The sequence below is a fragment of the Jaculus jaculus genome, chromosome 6, assembly GCF_020740685.1.
Source record: "Jaculus jaculus isolate mJacJac1 chromosome 6, mJacJac1.mat.Y.cur, whole genome shotgun sequence".
Lineage (NCBI taxonomy): Eukaryota > Metazoa > Chordata > Mammalia > Rodentia > Dipodidae > Jaculus > Jaculus jaculus.
This window is the reverse complement of record NC_059107.1, coordinates 125,078,293-125,100,783: the sequence shown is the minus strand read 5'-3', so window position 1 is coordinate 125,100,783 and position 22,491 is coordinate 125,078,293. Positions and strand designations below refer to the sequence as shown.

Genomic DNA, 22,491 nt, shown 5'->3' with positions numbered 1-22,491 from the left:
AGTGATACCTCAGACTATATAAGTGTGGCCTTAAGTTTGGAAATGTGTAAACTGAAATGGACCATCAGTAGTTAGTTGTCTTTTGGGGTGCAACCCAAAAGCTAGACAATAGCTTCTTTTGCAATTCACAGAGACTTCGTCCAATTTGCTATATTTTCCTCTTACCTAAGGTGAGCTTTCTGTCTTGACTAATATTCCTATAATTAGGAAAGATGTGTAAAATAATTCACAAACTTGTATTAACTGACAATAGAATGAATTGATCACTTGAAAGTATGTGAACCAAGCTTACCTGAAGAGTAACAAAACACTAGCTTTATAAATCCTGGCTTAACATGGATAGTTCCCTGATTGAGAAGGTGATAGGTGTTTCAAAGAAAATATGTCACTGACTGATTTTGCTAGTTACCACTCTCTTCAGAGATTGAACATATTTTTCTCTTTATCACAGACACCTAAGGTGCAGGACATAAAATAAATATAGGGATGAGATACAAAAGAGAGGAATTAATCAGAAAACCTTAATAATATATAGGAAATACTGGGAAACAGTACAAATAACATAAATGTAATCATAAATACTGTATTAAAATCACCTAAAATACTAAATGTTCTCAAATAAAATTTGTAAATTTTATTTATCAAGAACCCTCTCAGGCACTCTGGTGGCGCATACTTATTATCCCAGGAGTTGAGAGTTAGAAGAAAGAGCTCAAGAGCCCAGGGTATGGCTGGAGAGATAGCTTAATGGTTAAGACACTTTTCTGCAAAGCCATAGGACTCAAGTTCAATTTCCCAGGACCCACATAAGCCAGATGACCGAGGTGGCACATACGTCTATAGTTTGTTTGCTACAGTTGGGTCCCTGGCATGTCCATTCTCTCTCTCTCTGTCTCTCTCTCTCTCTCTTGATCTGCCTCTTTCTCTCCTTCTTCAAGTAAATAAATAAAAAGAACAAAAATATTTTACAAAACTTTATACTAATTGTGGTTTCTAGGGATGCAGAAACATTGTACAAAGTAGCAGGGCCAGAGTCAAACTCATTCATGCACTCTGAATTCAAGTCAGGCAATTACATACATGTTAGATCATAACTGTATGCATGACATACATACATACACACAAACATACATACATACATATATATATATATATATATATATATATATATATATATATATATATATATATATGTATTTATAAAAGTTTCTAATGAAGGTCACCAAATTGTGAGAATACGAGAGATCAGCAATTTTTTTTTTTTTTAGTAGTCCCAAATCCAAATACAAAGTAGAGATAGAAAGACAAAACTCATAAAAGTAGGAAAACTAGATGACAACAAGAATGGTTTGGGAGAAACCTCAATAGATAAAATGCTTGTTTTTCAACTATGAGGACCTCAATGTGAATTCCCAAAACCCATGTAGTATTGAATGGGCATGGTGGCCTTCCAGTGACTCAGGGCTCAGTGGGCAGAAACAGGGGATCCCTTGGGTAAGCCGATTAGCTAGATGAGCTGAATTCAGGAGCTCTGGGTTCAAGCGAGACTCTGCTTCCGTACATAAAGTGCACCCTCACACATGCAAACACACAGCTCTTATGCAAGTATACTGCATACACATACACAAGAAAAGAAAATAATTTGTGAGGATGGGAATTAAAGAAATTTGAGTACATATTTGAAAGGAGCCAAAGGAGAAGTTATTTCTTTATACACATGTGTGACTCACATGTATTTCTCTAAAAGTGTTCTACCAATATGATACAAGCTATTGTAGTCTGTGTAGGAGCTGGCACACTGTTCTACATTACACTGTAGCCAAGTGCAATAATAGTTTCTCTATGTTACTAGAACTATGAGAGTGAAACCTGCATGCATTAATAAAATTCTATCTATCTCTATTTGTTCATGACACCATTGCATTATCAGAATCACATAACTTTGGTTTAGATACACCACTTTCAGCTCTCTCAACATACAGATGTTTCCTGCTTTCCTGTGGACTGAAAGATTGAGTTTTAATGATTCTGATCACTGTATCTACAGTCAAGAATGATGTTTATGGTTTAGTTTCCTTGTTTCATAATATAAATACAGGTTTTGAATTCCCCACTAACAACTCTTTTTAAGTGCTTGGGGCATGTCTGGGCAAATTGGGCATATTGAAGGGCATCTGGACACTTCAGTGTTACTAAGATGATGGATTTACGTGCTGATGGTGACCCCATTGAGGATACATGCACCCACTTATTTCTCATAAGTTTGGTATGAAATTGGCAAAGCTAAAAAAAAATTGGCAAAGCTTATGGAGACCTTTGAAGGTGAACTGAATACAATTTGTACTGTGAGATGGTCATGAGCCTATGGGGGCCAGGGGCAGAATGTGGTAGCTTGAATATGAATGTATATCCCCGTTATGGTTCAGGTGTTTTTAATTAATGTTGAGCTGCCTGATTCAGTCCCAGGCTGCCTGATGGAAGGGTATGTCATTGGGGCAGATCTGATTATATCCCAAATGTGTGGAAAAAGGAGTTTCAGCTCTGGGGCTTCTTGATTGCATGCTTTTGGTGTTTGCCAGCTTTTGGTGGTTTCTTTCTGCTTGAATTTGTGAAAAGGAGCCAGGTCTTCCAAAATTGACATAATTTCCTCTGTATTTATAAGTTGAAATAAAACCATTGCTCCCATAAGGTTGGATGTTTGTTGAGATAAAACCATTGCATCCCATCTAGGTGGATGCTTGTCCCAGCCATTTAGAGGTGACTGAGACACTGGAGAAATACATCCCAAATAGTCTAGAAGTCTAAGTGTGTTTGTTGCCAATATGCTTTAAATATATGTATATTTATAAGATATTTATATATTTGCAAATATATAGTATATATCTAAGGCATATATATATATATAAACTACATAAATACAGGACATTCTTCCAGAGTGATGTATTTTATGTATTTATCTTAGTGATAGCAGGGGTGCTTCTCATAATACTATAAAGTTTTATTAATCAATCATAATTTGAGCCATGACTTTATAGCTCATGATAGTGCATTGCAAGGCAGAGGTGAGTATGGCCAAAACTGTGTGCTGATTAATTTACATGTGTACCTTCTTAATATAATTAACACTATACTTTAATGCCATTCTGGGTGAAATGGTCCCAATCATTCAGAGTTACCTGATTGTTCTCTTATATAAAGTAAACAAAATAATGTGAGCACTTCATGTTGTGCATCTTTGTCCATAGACAATCATGTTTATCATACAGAAACATTTTCATTTGTGTAATCTGTATCATAGAAATTATTTCATTGTCAACATTCTGAAAGAGACCAAAATGAATAAGAGTATATCAGTATTTAAACTGTATTGCTGCAATAAAATCTGCAAGAACTAATCTTTATTTTATTTCATAATCACTATGTCATGAAAAATGCTAATGTACTTTAAGAACATAGGATCACCCTGACTGACACTGAACCTACAGAGATAATAGTTAAGGAATAGGAATGAGACTACTAAGAAATAACAAGTCTGAATCTAATGGACAGTTTTTCTGAACTTGTAAGGCTGGCATGTGAGTTATCTAAAGCAAGTGTATATAAAGGTATGTATTGTCATTAACTATTTATAGAGAAGTATATTTTTACACTAAATGCTTATGGATCTGAATATTCTCTATCCAGCCACCTGCCCCTCTAATTACACCTGCATATTTCTGTTCACCATGTCATACCAATGATTTCCCCTTGGCAGAAAGAAGATAAGCTAACTCAGTAATTAATCAGCATCAAATAATATGAAAGTGATTAATTGAATGTTGTTATAATCTTATGATCAGGGAAATAATTAAAATTGGTTTTGTTGTTATGTTTTCAGCTATATTAGCTGCTTTGTTTGTAGGAGATAAGGAGGCCAAATTAATTTTGCCTTTTTATGCCACATATCAGTTTTACTTTAATCACATCTTAGATTGAAAATGATGTGGTTAACGTTCATTTATTCAAAATAGAATTCAAAGTAAAAAATATGGTATCCTTAGCCAACATCTAATAACTTTCATCAAAGATTGTGATGTGGCCCTAATTTTTTTAGGCAAAAATATAATGATTTAATTATTCTTGCAAAATTTAACTAATGTGCATCACTACATTATATTTTCAAAATCACAGTGACTATGGCTGTTCACTAATTACCACACAGAAATTAGGAATTGTTATCATTCACTAACCCATAAACATCACTGTAATTTCTACCAAGCATAGAAGATGTATTCATGAATAAGCTTTGTTATTCTTATGAAACTTATGGTTTTCATTTAGAGATATAGAAGTAGAAATATAGATTTTTCCTATCATATTTAATCATTCAACAATCAATACTTTATTGCTAATGATGAACAAATTGTTAATTGGTCCTCTTTAGGTGAACTGACAGTGAATAGAAGGAAATGATTGTATATATATATATATATATATATATATATATATATATATATATATATATATATATATGTATGGGCAATACATTATAAGCCTTTTAATAAAACTATAAATAAAATGATCTGGGGATCCTTTACCTAACTGTGATCTGATATTCAATACAAAAATCAGAATTTTTTTTTAATTTATTTATTTGAGAGTGACAGACACAGAGAGAGAGAGACAGATAGAGGGACAGAGAGAATGGACGCGCCAGGGCTTCCAGCCTCTGCAAACGAACTCCAGACGCGTGCGCCCCCTTGTGCATCTGGCTAACGTGGGACCTGGGGAACCGAGCCTCGAACCAGGGTTCTTAGCTTCACAGGCAAGCGCTTAACCACTAAGCCATCTCTCCAGCCCAAAATCAGCATTTTTTAAGGATTATTCACATTATATATTAAAAGAGAACTATAACATAATAACTACACAAAGATTAATTATCCCTGGGATAAATTGACTAATTAAAAATGATGGTTGTTTTTCTCATCTTGTGTATCCACTCATATCCACATTCTAAAGTTGATATTTTGAAATAAAATATTACAAAGTTTATACTCATGACTTTTTTGGTGCTACCTGAAACTTGGTTCCCTTTGCTTGAACTGTTTTTGATCATCTAACCTGTTTTACTATTATGTGAATAGAAAGACCTCATAGTGCCTCCACATACTTGCCCATTTTCTCCTTCTCTAAGCATTCCTTGTTGTTGCTCAGGTGGGTGAAATTATGAAAATTAATTCTTTTACTCCCATAGTTTCTTTTTTGGTTACCATACATTGTTGTTTCTATTTTCACCAAAAACTGTAGTGTCTTATCTATAATTGGGAGATAACCAATGCTTTCTTCTAAAAAAGTAAACATATATTTTAGGTGTCCTTCCTGCACAAGCATACAATTCAGCCATGCTAAATGACTTGTTTAAAAAACATTTCCTGGAGCAGTGTTGATGGCTTGGGTTGTACCTACTATGTAGTTCATTCATTCAGTAAAATTTACACTGAGCTATGTATGGTCCTTTCCTATAAACTGAAGTCATAACAGTGAACAACAACAACAAAAATTCTCCCACATATACAGATTCATTAAAGGGGAAAATATTGAGTTACTCTTATCCTATTTTGGTGGTTTTCTACTGAATAATAAGAATAAGAATGACAAGAAAAGGTCTAGAGACTTAGCTAAATCATTTAAACATTCTTCCATCATTTAAGCCTGGTTTAGGAGTTGTGCCTACACATCTAGAGGATATCATCATGGACATATCAACAGGATTCATTTGCAAAAATATACTATAAATATAATCTGACATCTGCAGACATTGTTTGTCTCTTTACACTTAGAAATGGGTAATGCAACTGTTAGCCTGGAAGATAAAAAGTAATGTTACAATTCTGTGTTAGCAGTTGGATGAGGTTCATGCATCATTTTTGGTCATCACCTGGCTCAGTGTTTGTCAATGTGAAAAGTTCTTGTTAATGTCAATTTCTATTTCTCATAATACTAGTATGTTTTCAGTGCTTTAAATTTCTTGCATACTTCTTTATCATGACAATTTTTAGTGTTTTGGTAACCTTACATATTTAATAACCTGAAGCATTCCTCTTGAGGAACTTATTTGCTGGCTTTATATATACACTTTAACTTAATGCTTGCTGGACGTATAATATCCCTTTTGGTTAAAATAAATAGATACTAGATGCAATTGTAAGTTCCTTGTCATGCCTACTCTTTGTTGAAAATACTTTTCCCATGATATTTGTGGAAGAATATAGTCATTATCTTGTTTTTCATTCCTACAAAAATGTATTTTCCCTATACCTGAAACTTAATGTTTGTTTGAATGGGCAAACCACACTGTGTACTTACTTTTTTTGGTCATAGCAGAAACATGAGACAGTCCACATTCCCCAAGAGCTCTGTGTTGCCACAGCAGGCACACCAACTAGATAAGCTGGATATTGCACATCTTAGTAAGAACGCTGGCTGATATACACAGTGGTGGAGTCATAAAAAGATCCCTGACTCTTGACTTGCATGCCTTTATAGAAGATTGGTGCTGGAGCTAGATCTTGAAGTGAAAAGAGAACTTTGGGCAACTAAGCAACCATATTCAAAATGGATGTATTCAACACAATCTACATAGAACAAGATATTTATGAAGTTTAAGATTTTGATTCTGACTGACTGAGAAGGGGGCAAGGATATACAGTCCTTTACAAACATATTCTCACTTAGTTTTCACAATGTCCTAGTGAATTTAAATGTATTTTAATCTCCACTTTTTTCATTTGTTTTCTTCAAGGTAGGGTATTATTCTATCCAAGGTGGCATAAAATTCTTTCTTTATCTTCAGGATGCCCTCACACTCATGGAAATCCTCCTACCTCAGCCTCCTGGTCCTGGGATTATATGTGTACACCCCATGCCCAGCAATCTCCACTTAAAAAAAAAATATATATAGTCAGTTAATACAGTCAAGTTGGTACAATTGTTAGCCTTGTTCCTGTCCTCCCCCCTCCACAGGAATCCTTTTTGTAGGGGTATATGGGTCATGCATTATGGGGTTAGCCTTTAGTTTGGGGTAGGAGGAAATGTCTCTGAGTGTCATGACCCAACGTGTGGCTCTGACATCCCCCCTCTCCACAAATTTCCCTGAGCCATGTTGGGTTCATATTAGATCTGCTTCTGTGTTGAGATCTTGGGTGGCTCTGTGTCTCTGGATATCTGGTTTGGTAGGGGTTAATTTTTCTCTGTGTCTATTTCCTTCGCCATTGTGCTGGTTCTTGGTTTGCCAAGAAAACAGCATTTTTGCATGTTTCCCCAGTTATTCTTGGTTCCAGCGGGGCCCTTTTGAGGTATGATGGCGTGGTTCTCTCCTTAGGATCTGCATCTATCTGAAAAAAAGAAGCAGTTTCTCCAACAAAGAGTAATGTTAACACCAAGTAAATGTGATAACCATTATTTTTTAGAGAGAGTTTAGTGGAGAGCAGTTCAATTTTGGATATGGTTCTGACTTGTTTCCCAGCTCCAGCTATAGGTTCTGGTCCACTGAGCAGATCAGTTAGCCAGATAGAGAGCAGTTAACTCTCCACCATGGCTATGCACCACTATTGCAGTTCTATGAGCATCACATCAGGTTGTTTGCTGCCAAGTAGGATAGACCATGTGTTGCTTAGGCAGATATTGGTCTTTATCCCCCAGTCGCTCATGTACCACCTTCTGGTACTAGATGTGTCACCTGTCTGGAGACTGACTCTCTTCTAGCTTCTAGCCATGTCACTCCATGATACATACCAACAGTGTATGGTGTCTTCAGCAGTAGGGTCTTACCACCAACATGTGGTGGGTCCTCAAGCGCTCTGACATAAATCTGTCTTCTTTTGGAAAACCTTGTAGTTCTCTGTGATCAAAAGCTCATTATGGATGATTACCACCTGGTGGTACCAGGAGTTAAAGGTCAGCAGCCAAGAAGATAAGGAAGAACAGGATGAGTGATATAAAAGAGATAGAAAGAAGAGAAAGAGAGAGAGAGAGAGAGAGAAGCAGAAATAGGAGGAGATAATGAACAGTTTTTTTCATACCCTCTCCAGAGCCTTGTGAATCCAGTGTTCCTATAAGGGCCTTGTGGAGGTTCAGCCATTTGGTCTGTATTTTAGGATAGAGTTTTATGGTACCATTGCCTTTTGGGTCCAGTTTTGTGTCCCCCCTCCCTTCCTTTTTCTTCCGTCCCTCCCCACCCTCCCTATTGTTCGGTCCTCAAGATGCTTGGTAGGTATGTCAACAACTTGGGTAGATTCAGGTTAGGAGCTATAGATGAGTGAGGCTATGCAGCTATTATCTTTCTGCAATTGGGTGAGTTCACTGAGAAGAAGCTGTTCCAGGCTTGACCATTTTCCTTCAAATTTCTTTCTGTCAGTTTTCCTTACTGCAGGGTAGAATTCTGTCATGTAGATATACCACATCTTAGTTATCTATTTATTTGTCTAATGATGGACATCTGGGTTGATTCCAGCTCTTGGCTATTACAAATTGAGCAGCTATAAACATGGTTGAGCAAATTTCTCTGAGCTGAGGTGTGGAGTTTTAAGGGTATATTCCCAGTAATCTCCACTTTTAAGAGAAGAAAACTGAGGATCAGAGAAGATTAGTCAGTTTTATTCATTGAGAAAGTCAAAGAATGAGAATGTAGTCTTGTGTCTGACATGACAGTCTGTTTTGAATGATGATTTTAGGTTGATTATTTAATAACAAATTATAGTCAGGATTCAAAGAAACATCCAATTCTTTGTATCTAATAAGCTTAATCAATTTAATAATTATTTGTATGACTGTGAATGCTAGTGTTGGTAATACAGTCCAAAGCACTGTAATTATGTTACTAATTTGGTATCATTAGATAGTAGAGGAAAACATTTGTTTTAAGAATTTCTGTATTTGTTATAAAATGTCAATATTTGTGTTCCTTCATTTATTTATGTGTTGATAATGTCAGGTAGAAGAGGGATAAATTGAATTAATTAATATGCATCTACAATTTTTATATCATAACAACAAATGCTTAAATCTCTGTCTTAGAATCTCCTATTTGGTTTGCTTATCTGGGTGGTTTTTTGTTTGTTTGTTTGTTTGTTTTATTTTCCAGGATAGATGTTGTAACCTGGAGTATTTTAAATAATTTTGTGTTAATGTGCAAAATGAAGCTTTGCTGAAGTCATTCCTTTTCTAGATGGTAGTGAAGAATATGCTTATTGAATTATGTTAGCACAAATATAATAATGTGGCTGAATTGATTAAAAGACTCATTGAGGGTATATTATCTTGTAGGATTTGAGGGCAAAGGTACACCAGACCATTGTTTACCAACTTTACTCGTGTCATGGTACCTGTACAAAATAATAATGTGGGGCTGAAGAGATAGTTCAGGAGTTAAAGTGCTTGCCTGAGAAACCTAAGGATCCGAGTTTGACTCTCTTGTACCCACATGAGCCAGATGTACAAGATCATCCATGCATCTGGAGTTCATTTGCAGTGACTAGAGGCGCTGGCAACTCATTCTTTCCTTTCTATCTGCCTCTCTGCCTTTCTGTCTCACTCTTGTTGTCTCTGTCTCCCTTTCTAATAAATAAAATATTTAAAAGAAAATAATCTAATGACATTTAATATCATATAGACAGAGGAGGATATCCAAGCTAATAATTGAGTGGTTTACTTCCAAGACAACCAAAACTCCCTCTCTCAGTCTTACTCACCCAATGTCCTTGTGTCTAGTTATAAGACTGTGAACATGTTCCCACCACTATAACTACCAGAATGTGAAATCTCCATGCTCTGCCTTCTCATCTTTTATCTAAGAAGCCACCTTCTCTCCCATAAAGTACATTCCAGGAAGCCCAGGCAAAGCACTCTGCATATTTTTAGGCTAGAATTCCAGATCCCCCCTCAAACATACCTTAGGATTGGACCCTAGGATCTTCTCACAGTGACACCTCCTCCAGCCAGGCAGCTGGAGATCTAAAGCTTTAATAAAACCCTGAGTCTATTGGGGGATGTCCATTCAAACTGTCATACTGACACTATTCATCCTCTCCTAGGACATTTCTCTCATCGCACTGACATATCATTTCTCTCCCTCTTATTTTATTCATGCTGTCCACTCTCCCATTTCATTTCTTCCCTTTGGAAAAAAAAAAAGTATGCTAACAACATGTTTGATCAACACACTATCTCTAGTTTAGTTACTCACTGGCTTTTACACTTGCTTTAATCAGGCTTCCCTTTCAAATCTCAAAAGAAGCAATTGCGCATTAGTAAGTCCAATGATCATTTCTCAGACTGCATTTCAACTGTGCTCTCAATAGATTTTATTTGGGTGGTCACTGCTACCTACTTGATTTATGTTAGGCAGATGACTTAGTACATGCTCCTCTTTTGGTGTCCTCTAATGCCATCTCTTGTTCTACTCATTTTTCTTAGCTTTATTTCCTGCACTCTCATTCTTGTGATAGAGTAGGCATCCAGCTAGGCTGTCTTTGCTACTTATATTCTCTTCCTGGTTGAATGTTCTGGTCCTTTGCTTTCAATCTGTGTTCATCTGTGGTCTCTAGATTTGTATGTTCACCTATCTATGTTACATATCTATATACATGACTCATAGAAACTTCCAACTCAACATGCACAAAAATAAACACATGGCTTTTTAGCAAAACTATAGCATTTTCCATCTCAGATGGTGGGAAATTATTTTGTCCTGCCACACCTTAGGCCTAAAATGTGAATATCTATATGCACAAAATCTGTGAGTTGTCCTTGATTTCTTTTTCTGACTTTCATAAGAGAACTACATCTGATGGGTTAGGAAAATCCAAATATTCCATAAATTAAAAGTGTGTAGTTAATCATATAGAAGGATGTGCAGTAATGATTTTATGTTTGATATAAATTAATCCACAAGGCATTTATTTAATAATCCTTTTCCAATATTCTTCACTGATTTAAAAATCATTGTCAGATAAAGAACTACCAAGATAAAATTTTGATTTACAATGTACTTTGTAATTGAATAAACTGGATTTCAAATATGTAACTTTACAACCTGTCATCTATGTGATCTTAAACAACTTGAATAATTGCTTTAAAATCATGTTACTTATACATAAAAGGGGATAAAAGGAAGAGGACCCTCCTTATAAGCATTTTATTAAGGGCAGGACAATATTTGGCATATAATATCTTTTAATAAATGTAACTTCTGTTTTATTGTTATAACTCTTAACACAAAATAAAACAAGATGGTGATTGACTTTGTCTTCCAAAGAAAATTCTTTGGAAAAGTAAAATTAAACAGGAAATAGCATGCTTGCTGCCATGGCAACTATCACTGTAGACATCTTGAGGAGTAAAGAAAATAAAGTGCTGTACAGATTGCATTATTCTATATCACAGTTTTGAAGATGATTAACCCTGATTCTCAATTCTTCTAAGCCTAATCCTAAACATGCAGTTCTGAGTGCACTGTCCACACATTTAAATTATTGTATCTTTATCTTCTATTATTCTATTCCAATCATGCTAGTATCCAAAAAGTCTTCAAATATAATTGGTACTATCCTAGTTCTTCACATACTTCCATCATTCACATATTTATTTGGAAGTAGTACAAACAAATAATCTTACAGAGGAGGGAACATATACTCTCTTTTGGTTTAGAACCTGCATTTCTTTTATTCAATGTGATATTTCTCCAATACTCTATGACACTGTAGTCCATCATAGTAGAGAAGACAAGAAACAATTGAACACATTCAATCCACAATCAGAAATCAGGGAATGACTGCTGATGATCATCGAGATTTCTCCTTTTCATTCAGTTTGGCACCACAGCCCAGAAAATAGTGCTGTCCACAGTTAGAGTTGGTCTTTTGTCTTCCTTACTTAACTAATCTAGAAAATCCCTCAAACATGCCCAAAGATTTGTTCCTTAGTAATTCCAGATCCTCTCAAGTTGACAGTATTAACCATCAAACCACCTGAAAATGTTTTACATAAGTGCTGAAGACATAAATGTATATGCATGTATACACATGTGCATATATAAGTCTGTATTTACATATGTACATACATGTCCTTCCAAAAATCTTAAGGGATCTCAGTGAATTCTAGACAATATCTTGCTTTGGGAGGATATCTACCAGGAAGGGTAAACTAGGGAAAACTAATGAAATTGTAAGTAAGTCTCTAAGGTAATAAGCTGTATTTTCCTTGGGAACTTCTAACCCAAGATTTTTTGCTAGAACTGATGACGCTTGTTGAGCAGGTTTTCTAGATTTAATGTGACAAAATGTAGAGTTTGTCACCTCACTGCTCAGTCCTTTCTATTTTAACTATGGTTGCTGTCTTACACATCATTACTCGTCAAGAATGACTTATCAGATGAGTGAGTGAGTGGGTGAGCGAGTAAGTGAGTAAATGCTTGAACCCTTCAATTCTGTGTCCAACCAACATCACTGTCAAGAAGCACAAGCCCCAGAGTTCACTGTAAAAGTAAAGTCCAGGATTTATATGAATATAGTGTCTTCTTTTTTATGAATATAGTCAGTATAAACAAAGGATACAGATAGCCTTAGAAGCAGATAAATAATGAGAGAGAAAGACAAAGAGAGAGACAGAGAGAGAGAGAGAGAGAGAGAGAGAGAGAGAGAGAGAGAGAGAGAGAGAGAGAGAGATCTAGCTAGCAGTATATGCTTAGGGACCTTTCTTATGCCATCCATATGGATTCACTAAGATTCACTGTCCATCTGGAAAGAGAATTTCTTTCCATCTGGTATGACTTTTAATTGAATGCTTGTTAACAAATTATTTGTTTTCCATACTGCTATAATACAAATTACAGTGATATCTATTCTACCCTTCCTCTTGTTCCCTCTTCTGTTCTTCTTTCCTTCTCCTCTTTACTCTTCTCCTATGTTTTGTTCCTCAAACAAAATAAATCATAAACTAACAAAAAATGAGAAGCTTATTCCTTCCTGTTTGCAAAATTGTAATCATACCAAATTTTTGAGCTTCTTACCTCATGTCCCCAAATTAATGAAAGGTTATATCAAATTTCTTGTTGTGAAGCCTCATATATGTCACAACTCTTCTTAAATTTATTTTGAAGGATTATAAAAATGTGTGAAATATTCCTTGTAATGATAGAATATGAAATCACATGTTCTAGCATGCATACTGGAACAGTATAGAGTGATTTTTCCCAGAGGCAAAATGCTGTCCTTGGTGACCTTCTGGGAGGTTTTCTTTTCCTGAGACATAATTAAAAACAAATGTCTGGACTCTAAACTCTATTTTAACCTTTTTTTTTTGAAAATGTGATTTAATCTTCATTTCTAATTTAATGTAAAATTGAAGTTTTTGAGGTAGCTAGAATTAAAGTTTCCATAGTTTATATCCTTAGTTTACTTCCTTTGGTATATCTTGAGATATTTTTTGTGCTAGTCTGTCTCTTGAAATTGAAATGAACACATTTTTTTCTTCATGTAGGGGATGTTGCCTAGAAACCAGTGATTTCTATCATGAGCATGTTAAATATTACTTCACATGATACATTCAAATCAGTCAAAATTAGAATGAAGTTTATTGGCATCAAAACTATCTTGGAAAGGTATTTGTCAAACTGAGAATGATGTTAAAATGTACTAGTCAGAAGTATGAAAATAGGGCTGAGTGATAACTCAGAGGTTATGAACACTGACTGCTTCTTGCCTGGAGAACACCAAATTCCACTCCTCAGATCCCATGTAAAAATCTGGGTGTGGCACTATACACCTGTACCCCAGTCCATAAGCAAGTGGAGAGGGGACAATTACTGGGGCTCACTTATGGATATCAGCTTCAGGTAGAGAGAAAGGCTCTGGCTCAAGAAAATATAGAGATGAGAAATAAGAGAACACACATGTTCTCTGCCCAATGCATGCATGCACTTGGGGTATACTCATCTGTACATACCCATACATGCACCATACATCATACATACACACTGCTCATTTAATCTATACACAAATGCATATACATGTAAAATACAATTATAAAAATGTAACTCTGAATTTCATATACTTTCTACCAAACAATAAAACTCTAGGATTATGTGGTTGTATAACAAGACAGCATTGACCAGATTAAAGCCATTACTAATTTCACTTGGAAATTTATATGTACAAAAAAAAAATAGAACCAGTAGTTTTCTCTTATACCTCCAAATACTTGCAAAAATATTACTAACTCACTTCATGCCATCACATACCTTATTGATTCTTCTCTTTGGAAAGCCTTCAATCTTCTACTTTGGCTGGGAAAATTCTGACATTGCTCTCTTGTAAGGTACTTTTCAGATCAATTCACTTAAATTCTTTTGATTATGCCAGTTATTAATACTTTCTACAACACATTGTTATCTTGTTATTTAACTACCTTCTTGATGCTTATCCTACTAAGTTTAGAGGACAGTACTCTATATTTTTTAATAATACTGCCAATCCTGGGGAAAATATCAGTCAAATTGAAGATAAGGTTTACTAGTCCTTAAGTCATACATAGTTAAGAAAATGAGCTAAAGAATATTTGGTAAAGAGAGGCTAAGAAACTCATTTTAGGAAGGGGACCTCTGCTTAGATTAGAATATTGACTTAATCCCTGGACAACTTATTCTACTTCTTTGAATTTCAATATTTTTATATAAAATGAATGCCTTTTCCAAGTCAAAAGATGATATATGATTTTACGTTCTTGAAATTGGCATATATATGTTTCACGAACATTTAATGTCAGTTCTTCCCCTCTGTGGTGGTTTCAATTAGGTGGTGCCATGAAGTTATGTTTTGAATGCTTGATCCCCAGCTGATGGCAATTTGGAATTGGAGATTTGCCAGAGTAGGGTTGTAGTAGGGGCGGGCATATTGGTGTTATAGCTGGTTTTCCCTTGCAAATGTTTGACACACTCTCCTGCTGCTGATGTCCACCTGCTGTTGGCCATAAGGTGACGTCTAGCCTCTGCTCATGTCACAATTTCCCTTGCCATTATGAAGTTCCCCTAGAACTGTCAACAAAAATAAATCATCTTCTCCCTAAAACCGCTTTTAGTTGGGTGCTTGATGTCAGCAACAAGTGGGTAACTGCAATATCTTCCCTCTTAGATTTTCAGGTAAAATGCCTCCATGAAGTTATTTCTAGCTGGTCAAATCAGGTGAATTTTCTCATGTGTTTATTTGATTTAGATCTGATTTGAGCTCTATAATTTTCATAAAGTAAAAATATAAAAGTGTGTTAATCTAAATGGTTCCAATATAGACATTTAAAACTTGTTCCTCAATTGTACACATTAATTTGTGTTTGCCAAGAACAGGAAGACTCTTTAGTCATCCTTAACAAAGTAGCCTTTACTTTTGCTTGTATTTCTAACATACTGGTCCATAGTTTTCATTTTATTCACAAATGTTTCCCAGTTCAATCCTAAAGTACCTATATGTCCAATAACCATAGATACGACAGGATCTAATATTTCCATTAGCAAGTATCTATATTTTTATTTTAAAGAAAACCTTGTTAATTAGTTTCCATATTTAAAAATTGAAAAGTAAAAATTAAAAATTAAAAAGTAGAAAAAGACTAATTTGAGTTAATTAGCTTAATTCTTATATTCCTTAGCTCATGTAATTGTGACAAGCAGTTAAGTATGGCTTTGTTACACTCATTCCATAGATGAGGACACAAGCTCAGCCAGGAACAATTAGTGCACTTTGCAGACTGAATTGTTTACATTGTGACCATAGGACTAAGTTTTGAGTTTTGATTTGCTTTCACATTATTAGTCCTATTTATTAGAAATTATGTTTAAATTAATTACTATATGCGTGTTCTTTAAGCAGTACATGCATTCATCCACAGTTATTAATCAGATACATGATGTCTATTTGATTTCAAGAATAGATGGTCAATTATTTAAAATTAAGGCACAAGGACTGTCTAAAGAGAAAAAAGACTATAACTATTTTATAAGGAATTTTGTCTTCTGTATTCAGAATACAAAAAGTTCTGAGATGAGCATTGCACTTAAATGAATATCATCAGAGCTTTATATTTTTAAGAGTCAATACTTACCCTTAGAAGAAATCTCCTAACATATTAGTATTTATTATGGAGAGACAGTGAGTAATTTTCTAAATTTTGTCCACCTAAGGGAATACTCTGACAATGTTAGAAACTATAGCAATAGTTCAAGAGCAGGTACATATTTAAGCCACATCTCAGAGGAGCCCTGGGCATCCTTAAGACCTCCCTGTTCATCTATTCTCAGGCCTGGCTGCATGATGCTTCCTGTGGTAAGATTTCATAAATGAAGATTAAATTTAACTTTAATTCCTTATTTAGGCTATTTATACAAGCCAAGTGGTTGTTTCTCTTGCCACTGCAAATGATCTCCAGATGCATGTGCCACCTTCTGCATCTGGATTATGTGGGTACTGGGGAGTTGAACATGGGTCCTTAGACTTTGCAAGCACATTAACTGCTAAGCCATCTTTCCAGCCCTAGTGTATGGATGTCTCTTAATGAGGCAAACACTTCCCAACCCAGAGATCTAGTACATACGATGCTCACCACTTCCGAAAAAATAATTCTTGATAGATCCTTGCTTCCTGGCCTCTACAACCCTAATATATAGTACAAGATTCTAAACACTCACAGATATTTAGATTAAGACATCATCTTCTCTGTTCCTCTCATAAAGAGTGAATAACAATGAGTTGTTTCCAAATATACTTTTTCAATATTATTATTTATTTACAAGCAGAAAGAGACAGGACACAGTGAGAAAGAAACAGAGACAAAGAGAGAGAGGGAAAGAGAGATTGCGGGGGGGGGGGGGGTGGAGAATGGACATGCCAGAACCTCCAGCACTATAAACAAACTACAGATGAATGCATCACCGCATCTGGCTTACATGGGAACTAGGGGATTGAAACCAGGCCCTTAAGATTTTCAGGCAAGTGCATTAATACTAAGCAATCTCTACAGCCCCAAACATACTTTCAGAATAATAAGATGATATGATTCCCATTAATAGGCTATATATGACAAAAGTTGGGGAAATGTTGCATACCTTGGTAATTCCAATATTTACAAAAATTCATTAAAATATAAAAATTATATATAACCATTACTTTTTTCTTCTGCTTCTTTCACAAATAACACATATGTATTTATTCTCCTTTTGTTCCTATTAAATGTATTGCTATTTATTAGCCAAAAATTTTAGTGTGCTTAACTAAAATAACGTGTTTTGCTACTCATTCAATTTCAGTATATATTTGATAATGTGCCAAACTATGTGAGATTATGTCAAATAACTTACTTGTTTTCCTTTAATAATAAGAAATCAAATTAGCTTCTTGTTGCAGACAGCTTCAGATTCGCTGAGATGAACTTTCAGACCAGGCACAGTTATGGAGTAAGGGATTTATTGAAGCTTACAGATCCAGGGGAAGTTCCATAATGGCAGAAGAAGCTGGCCTGCCTTCACAGGACCAAGCAGAAAGAGAGAGAGAGAAAGAGAGAGAGGGAGAGAGAGAAAGAGAGAGAGGGAGAGAGAAGTACAAGCCTAAAGGTCAAAAGCTACAGCACACTTCAGGAACTCCAGCTAGGCAGACTTTGCATATCTTTAGGTTGAAATCGGAAACCCACCACCACACCTTAAGATCACCGAGTGACATTGCCTCCAGCAGGTGGCTACAGATGCAAACTACAAACAAACAACTGAATATATTGGGGGCTATCTATTCTATTCAAACCACCACACTTCTCATCTTAATTATGTCAGGACAAATTTCTAAGGATATGGAACTTTTACTTGCTCCTTAATAATCAAATTAGAAATCTTTTTTTTTTTTTTTTTTTTTTTTCCGTTAAAATCCAGGCTCCCAAGACACTGTAGGTTTCTGTTTGATACCTCATTTCTACTTACAGGAGAGCACAGGTTGTGAATCTCTGCTGCCCACTACATGAGGCAGCACAGTGCTAACAGGAGTTTCTCAGTGGAGAGAATCCAAATTTTCAAATGTACCATTGATCTCCCCAGCTAGAAAGCCCATATAATCACTCAAAATTTAACAACCTATTTGAAAGAATTCCGTGAGGATTAAGAAATAAAACAAGCTAGGTTTGGTGCTGCACACCTTTAATCCCAGTGCTCCAACACTCAGGAGGCTGAGATAGGAGGATTGCTTTGCATTCAAGGCCACCCTGAGAGTAAATTCCAGATCAGCCTTGCCTAGAACAAAACCTTACCTTAAAAAAACAAAAAGAAATAAAGAAAAAAGAAAGAAAGAATGAAAGAAAGAAAGAAAGGAAGAAAGGAAGGAAGGAAGGAAGGAAGGAAGGAAGGAAGGAAGGAAGGAAGGAAGGAAGGAAGGAAGGAAGGAGGGAAGGAAAGAAGGAAAGAAAGAAAGAAAGAAAGAAAGAAAGAAAGAAAGAAAGAAAGAAAGAAAGAAAGAAAGAAAGGAAGGAAGAAAGGAAGAAAGGAAGAAAGAAAGAAGACAAGCAGGCTGAGGAGTTGGCTCAGGGGGAAGAGCTTGCCACACAAGTATGATTTTCTGAGTTCATATTCCTTGTATCCACATAAAAAGTCAGCTGTGGCTATGCACACCTACAACTCCAGGACTAGAGTGGCAAAGAAAAGAGGATCCCCAGAGTTCACCAGCTAGCTAGTTTAGGTGACTGATGAATTATAAGTTTAGATAGATACCCTGTCTCATATAATATAATAAAATGAAAAACAACTAAGGAAGACCCTTGAAATTTACCTCTGGCCTACACAGGCTCCTGCATACAGGTGCACATACACATATGCCCCAACACACACATGCTTACACACTACACACATATACATGCATAAAATGTAAAGAACAGGAATAAAATATTAATTTGAAAGAGCATATACTGATTTCTTAAGCAATTAGCAAAAAAATAAATCATACATTTTCAAAACTTTATATGCAATAATATACTTCTGATAAAGGGATTAATAGTTTTAACAAATAAAGATGGTTGATGTAAAATAAAACATTTTGGATATTCATTCTAGAGCTCCAACAAAACTAAGTAATTTGGTTATGTCAGAGGGAAACAGCAATGAACCTGAGGTAAGGGAGGACTGGCAGCCAGAGTCTGAACAATAGGAACAGAAAAGTGCTGAATTATTAAAATACAACAGTAAGTTAAAATAAATACAAATGATCCTATATTTATGATATGAATAAATGTTAAATAAATTGGTGATGAATGTACAAACCATCTTTATAGAATTTTGACATCATACACACACACACACACACACACACATATATATATATCTCCCTATAATTTACACTCAGTTTCTCTTCTTGCTTCTCCATTTTGATAGTTTAACAGACTTAATGACAAATTCTGAAGAAAGCATGGAAAAGGAAAATTAATAACTATGTGTATGAACGAATTGGTATGCTGTACCTTAGTGGTATGTCCTACCTTTGCGAAAAGGAAGGTTGCAATCCCCAGTGACGTATGGAGATATCAAGAACCACTATGATGTCATGGAAGTAGTTCAACTCTGTGGGCTTTTCTCCTGACATCCACAGTTCTACATACCCAGGAGACAAGCACCAGGCAAATCTGTTTGAGGACAGAATAAACACAGAATAGCCTACAGACCAAGGAGATGAAAACCAGGAAATTGTAGGTGTCTGCCACAGCTACAGGCAAGGTAACAAGTAACTGTGGCAACCTGAATGGGTACCAAGAACAGAAGATATACATGAGTGGAAAAAGTAGAGACATCTGAATAAATCTGAAAATTTAATGGCATACCAATTTCAATTTCTTTTACTTGGAGGAGCATACCATAGCAATTTATGGGAACTTGGTACCATCTTTATAGCATTTGTGTAAGTCTAAAATTTGCCTTTAAATCAAATTTAGACACTGGAGAGGATAGATGCAGATCCTACGGAGAGAGCCACCCCATCATACCTCAAAAGGGCCCCGGCTGAAACTAAGGAAAATTGGCGAAACAAGCAAGGGTGCTGTTTTCCTGATGAATCAGAAACCAGCACAATAGGGAAGGAGACCAACACAGAGAAAAATCAACACCTACCAAATCAGAGAGCCAGAACCCTAGAGGCCCCCAACACCTCATCGCTAAAGCAGACCAAAAATGAACCCAACATGGCTCAGGGAAATTTTGCAGAAGAGGGGGCGGAAAGAATGTCAGAGCCATATGTTGGGTCATGATATACAGAGACATTTATCATACCAATAACTGGGCTCCACAATGCACGACCCATATACCTCTAAAAGGAGGGGCCAATGGGGTGGAGGTAGGTCATGGATGAGCCTAATAATGGTACCAAACTGCCTGTAGTTGCAGAATAGAAAACTAATAAAAAAATAAAAAAATCAAATATTTATGAAGGTCAGATGTCCTAGTTGATTTAGCAATCACTAAACACTTGTCTAATGTACACATAATTTGCTCAAATATAGGAATCAGCTTAAGGAATGATTGCTATTCTGTTTCATTGAGATTTTGTGAGCTGACGGTGAGACTGAAGAATATGCAGCGCAACAAATAAGACTATATTTTTTTAAAGCTTTGTTTTGTTTTCTTTAGTTTGTTTTTAAAGATAAAATTTCACTATATAGCCCAGGCTGGCCTGGAACTCATGGTGATCCTCCTGCCTCAGCCTCCCAAGTGCTGAGGCTTTAGATATGTGCCACAGTGCTTGCTGGTAATAACTTGTTTTATAATCTCACTATATTTTTATCACCTCCATGTTCAAAGGAGCTGCTTCCTGGTTCTGTATATTTGCTGAGACACATTTTGGCTTATTCTGTTTTTATGTCTTGAAGTCTCCACCTTTGAACCATGTGTAAATGGAACATTTATTTTTACCTCCAGAAGCTGCCAAGTCATCTGAATATGATCTGTTTTGCAGACTGAATAATTTGTTAACAACAGAAAAATAAACATGCTTTTCAAAAACTTCAGTGTTTTCAGTCAGTAGATGTGGATCTTAATTCAAAATTATGTATGTCAAATATATTTTGCTAATTATTTATATGTGAAACAAATTTGATTAAAGCAAATGTATAGCTTTTTCACACTTTTGGTAGAGATAGGAAATACAACAGAATTATAATATATTCACATTTGTGGTGGTATTTGGTGTTCAGAAAAGAAAATGCTCACATTTTTGAACAATATTAACTATATAACTGCATTATATGCCTATTTTCCCAATGTCTTACCTAGCTATAATATGTTTTGATCTATAAATTATGGGAGGGGATCTCTCTACTAAACAAACAAACAAAAAAAAAAAAAAAAACAGGCTTTATAAAGAGATTCACACCTTATTGGAAATCCTGGGAGTAACAAAGAGATTGAGAAGCATACAGAAATAACAGAGATGAAACAATAATTAGTTACTAAATGCAGCTTTAAGCAGCGTGTGATGCGTGTTTCCTGTCAGTCAGACGAGGTCTTCTGAATACCACCGTGCATGCTTCCCTGAAGTGAAACTGGATGTTATTGGTTAACCAGGATATTTAGCATAATCACTCTGCTAGACTGTGGTGGAGGGAGGTGATTATCACTGAGAACAGATGGGCAGGTCCACAGCCCTGCCAGATTCTGCAAAGCTCCATTTATCGTTGGTTCTTGCTTATTTCCTTCTGTGTTTTAATTTTTTAAACACTGTATGCTCTAAAGAACTAGTTACATAAAAGGTCGGTGGCTGATGCCCTTTCAGCTTAGATTTCAAATGTAGAAGAAAGGTTCCAAATGATATCCCTGTGTATCTAAGAAGGATGGGACAGAATTCATTTTACCCTCTAGTCTCCCTCAATGCATGCACGGATTTATCCTTACACTAAGCTCTCTGCTCGGCATCTGTACCTCCTTTTGGATTATATTGTCTCTGTGATCCGAAATGATTTTCTCGGATATGAACACCGTTTCTGGCTCCCCTAAAGGGCATCCTCCTAATGGGACCCGGTTTTACACTTTTCAAGTAAGTGTGCTTTAATTGACTTCACAACTTAGGAAGTTAATATATGGTCAAACTTTTAATAAAAAGAAAGTGAAAGGGAAGGTGGAAAGTGTTGAAGAGGGTGTATGCAATGGATAATGTGTATGTCAGTTTAATTTGTTTTTTGTTTTTTTTTTCTTGTGGAATGGCATGGCAGTAGCATTCTCTGTGAATTCCAGCAAAATCATAGTGAACGTTTTATTTTTCATGTATTTCTAAATGTTATATGGTATAAACCTTGAAAGTTTGCTGGCTGTGCTGTGTCTCTGGATGGTTTTCATGGTGTAATATGGGGACCACTATATAGTCAATCTCTTTATGCATCACAGAGAATAAAATTAAAAGGCATTTTGTTGAACTTTGTGAAGTCCTTTTGGCTGAGAAAAATGTTATACTTCCT

General features: G+C 35.7%; 1 protein-coding gene across 20 annotated transcripts in view; it reads left to right on the top strand.

Moving 5' to 3' along the window:
* The window catches only part of Ppfia2 (PTPRF interacting protein alpha 2), a 441,464-nt gene that overhangs the window by 116,430 nt on the left and 302,543 nt on the right, over window positions 1-22,491 (top strand). For 3 of the 20 annotated variants that reach the window (XM_045152143.1, XM_045152144.1, XM_045152141.1), the window contains exon 1: window positions 21,659-22,073. The exons of 12 other annotated variants lie outside the window; for them this stretch is intronic. In XM_045152143.1, coding sequence (XP_045008078.1) covers window positions 21,993-22,073 — 81 coding nt within the window. In that variant the 5' untranslated portion in view covers window positions 21,659-21,992. Of the gene's footprint in view, window positions 1-21,658; window positions 22,074-22,491 lie in introns of those variants that run through there. 5 more of the 20 variants (XM_045152139.1, XM_045152137.1, XM_045152140.1 and 2 more) reach the window with 3 other exon arrangements.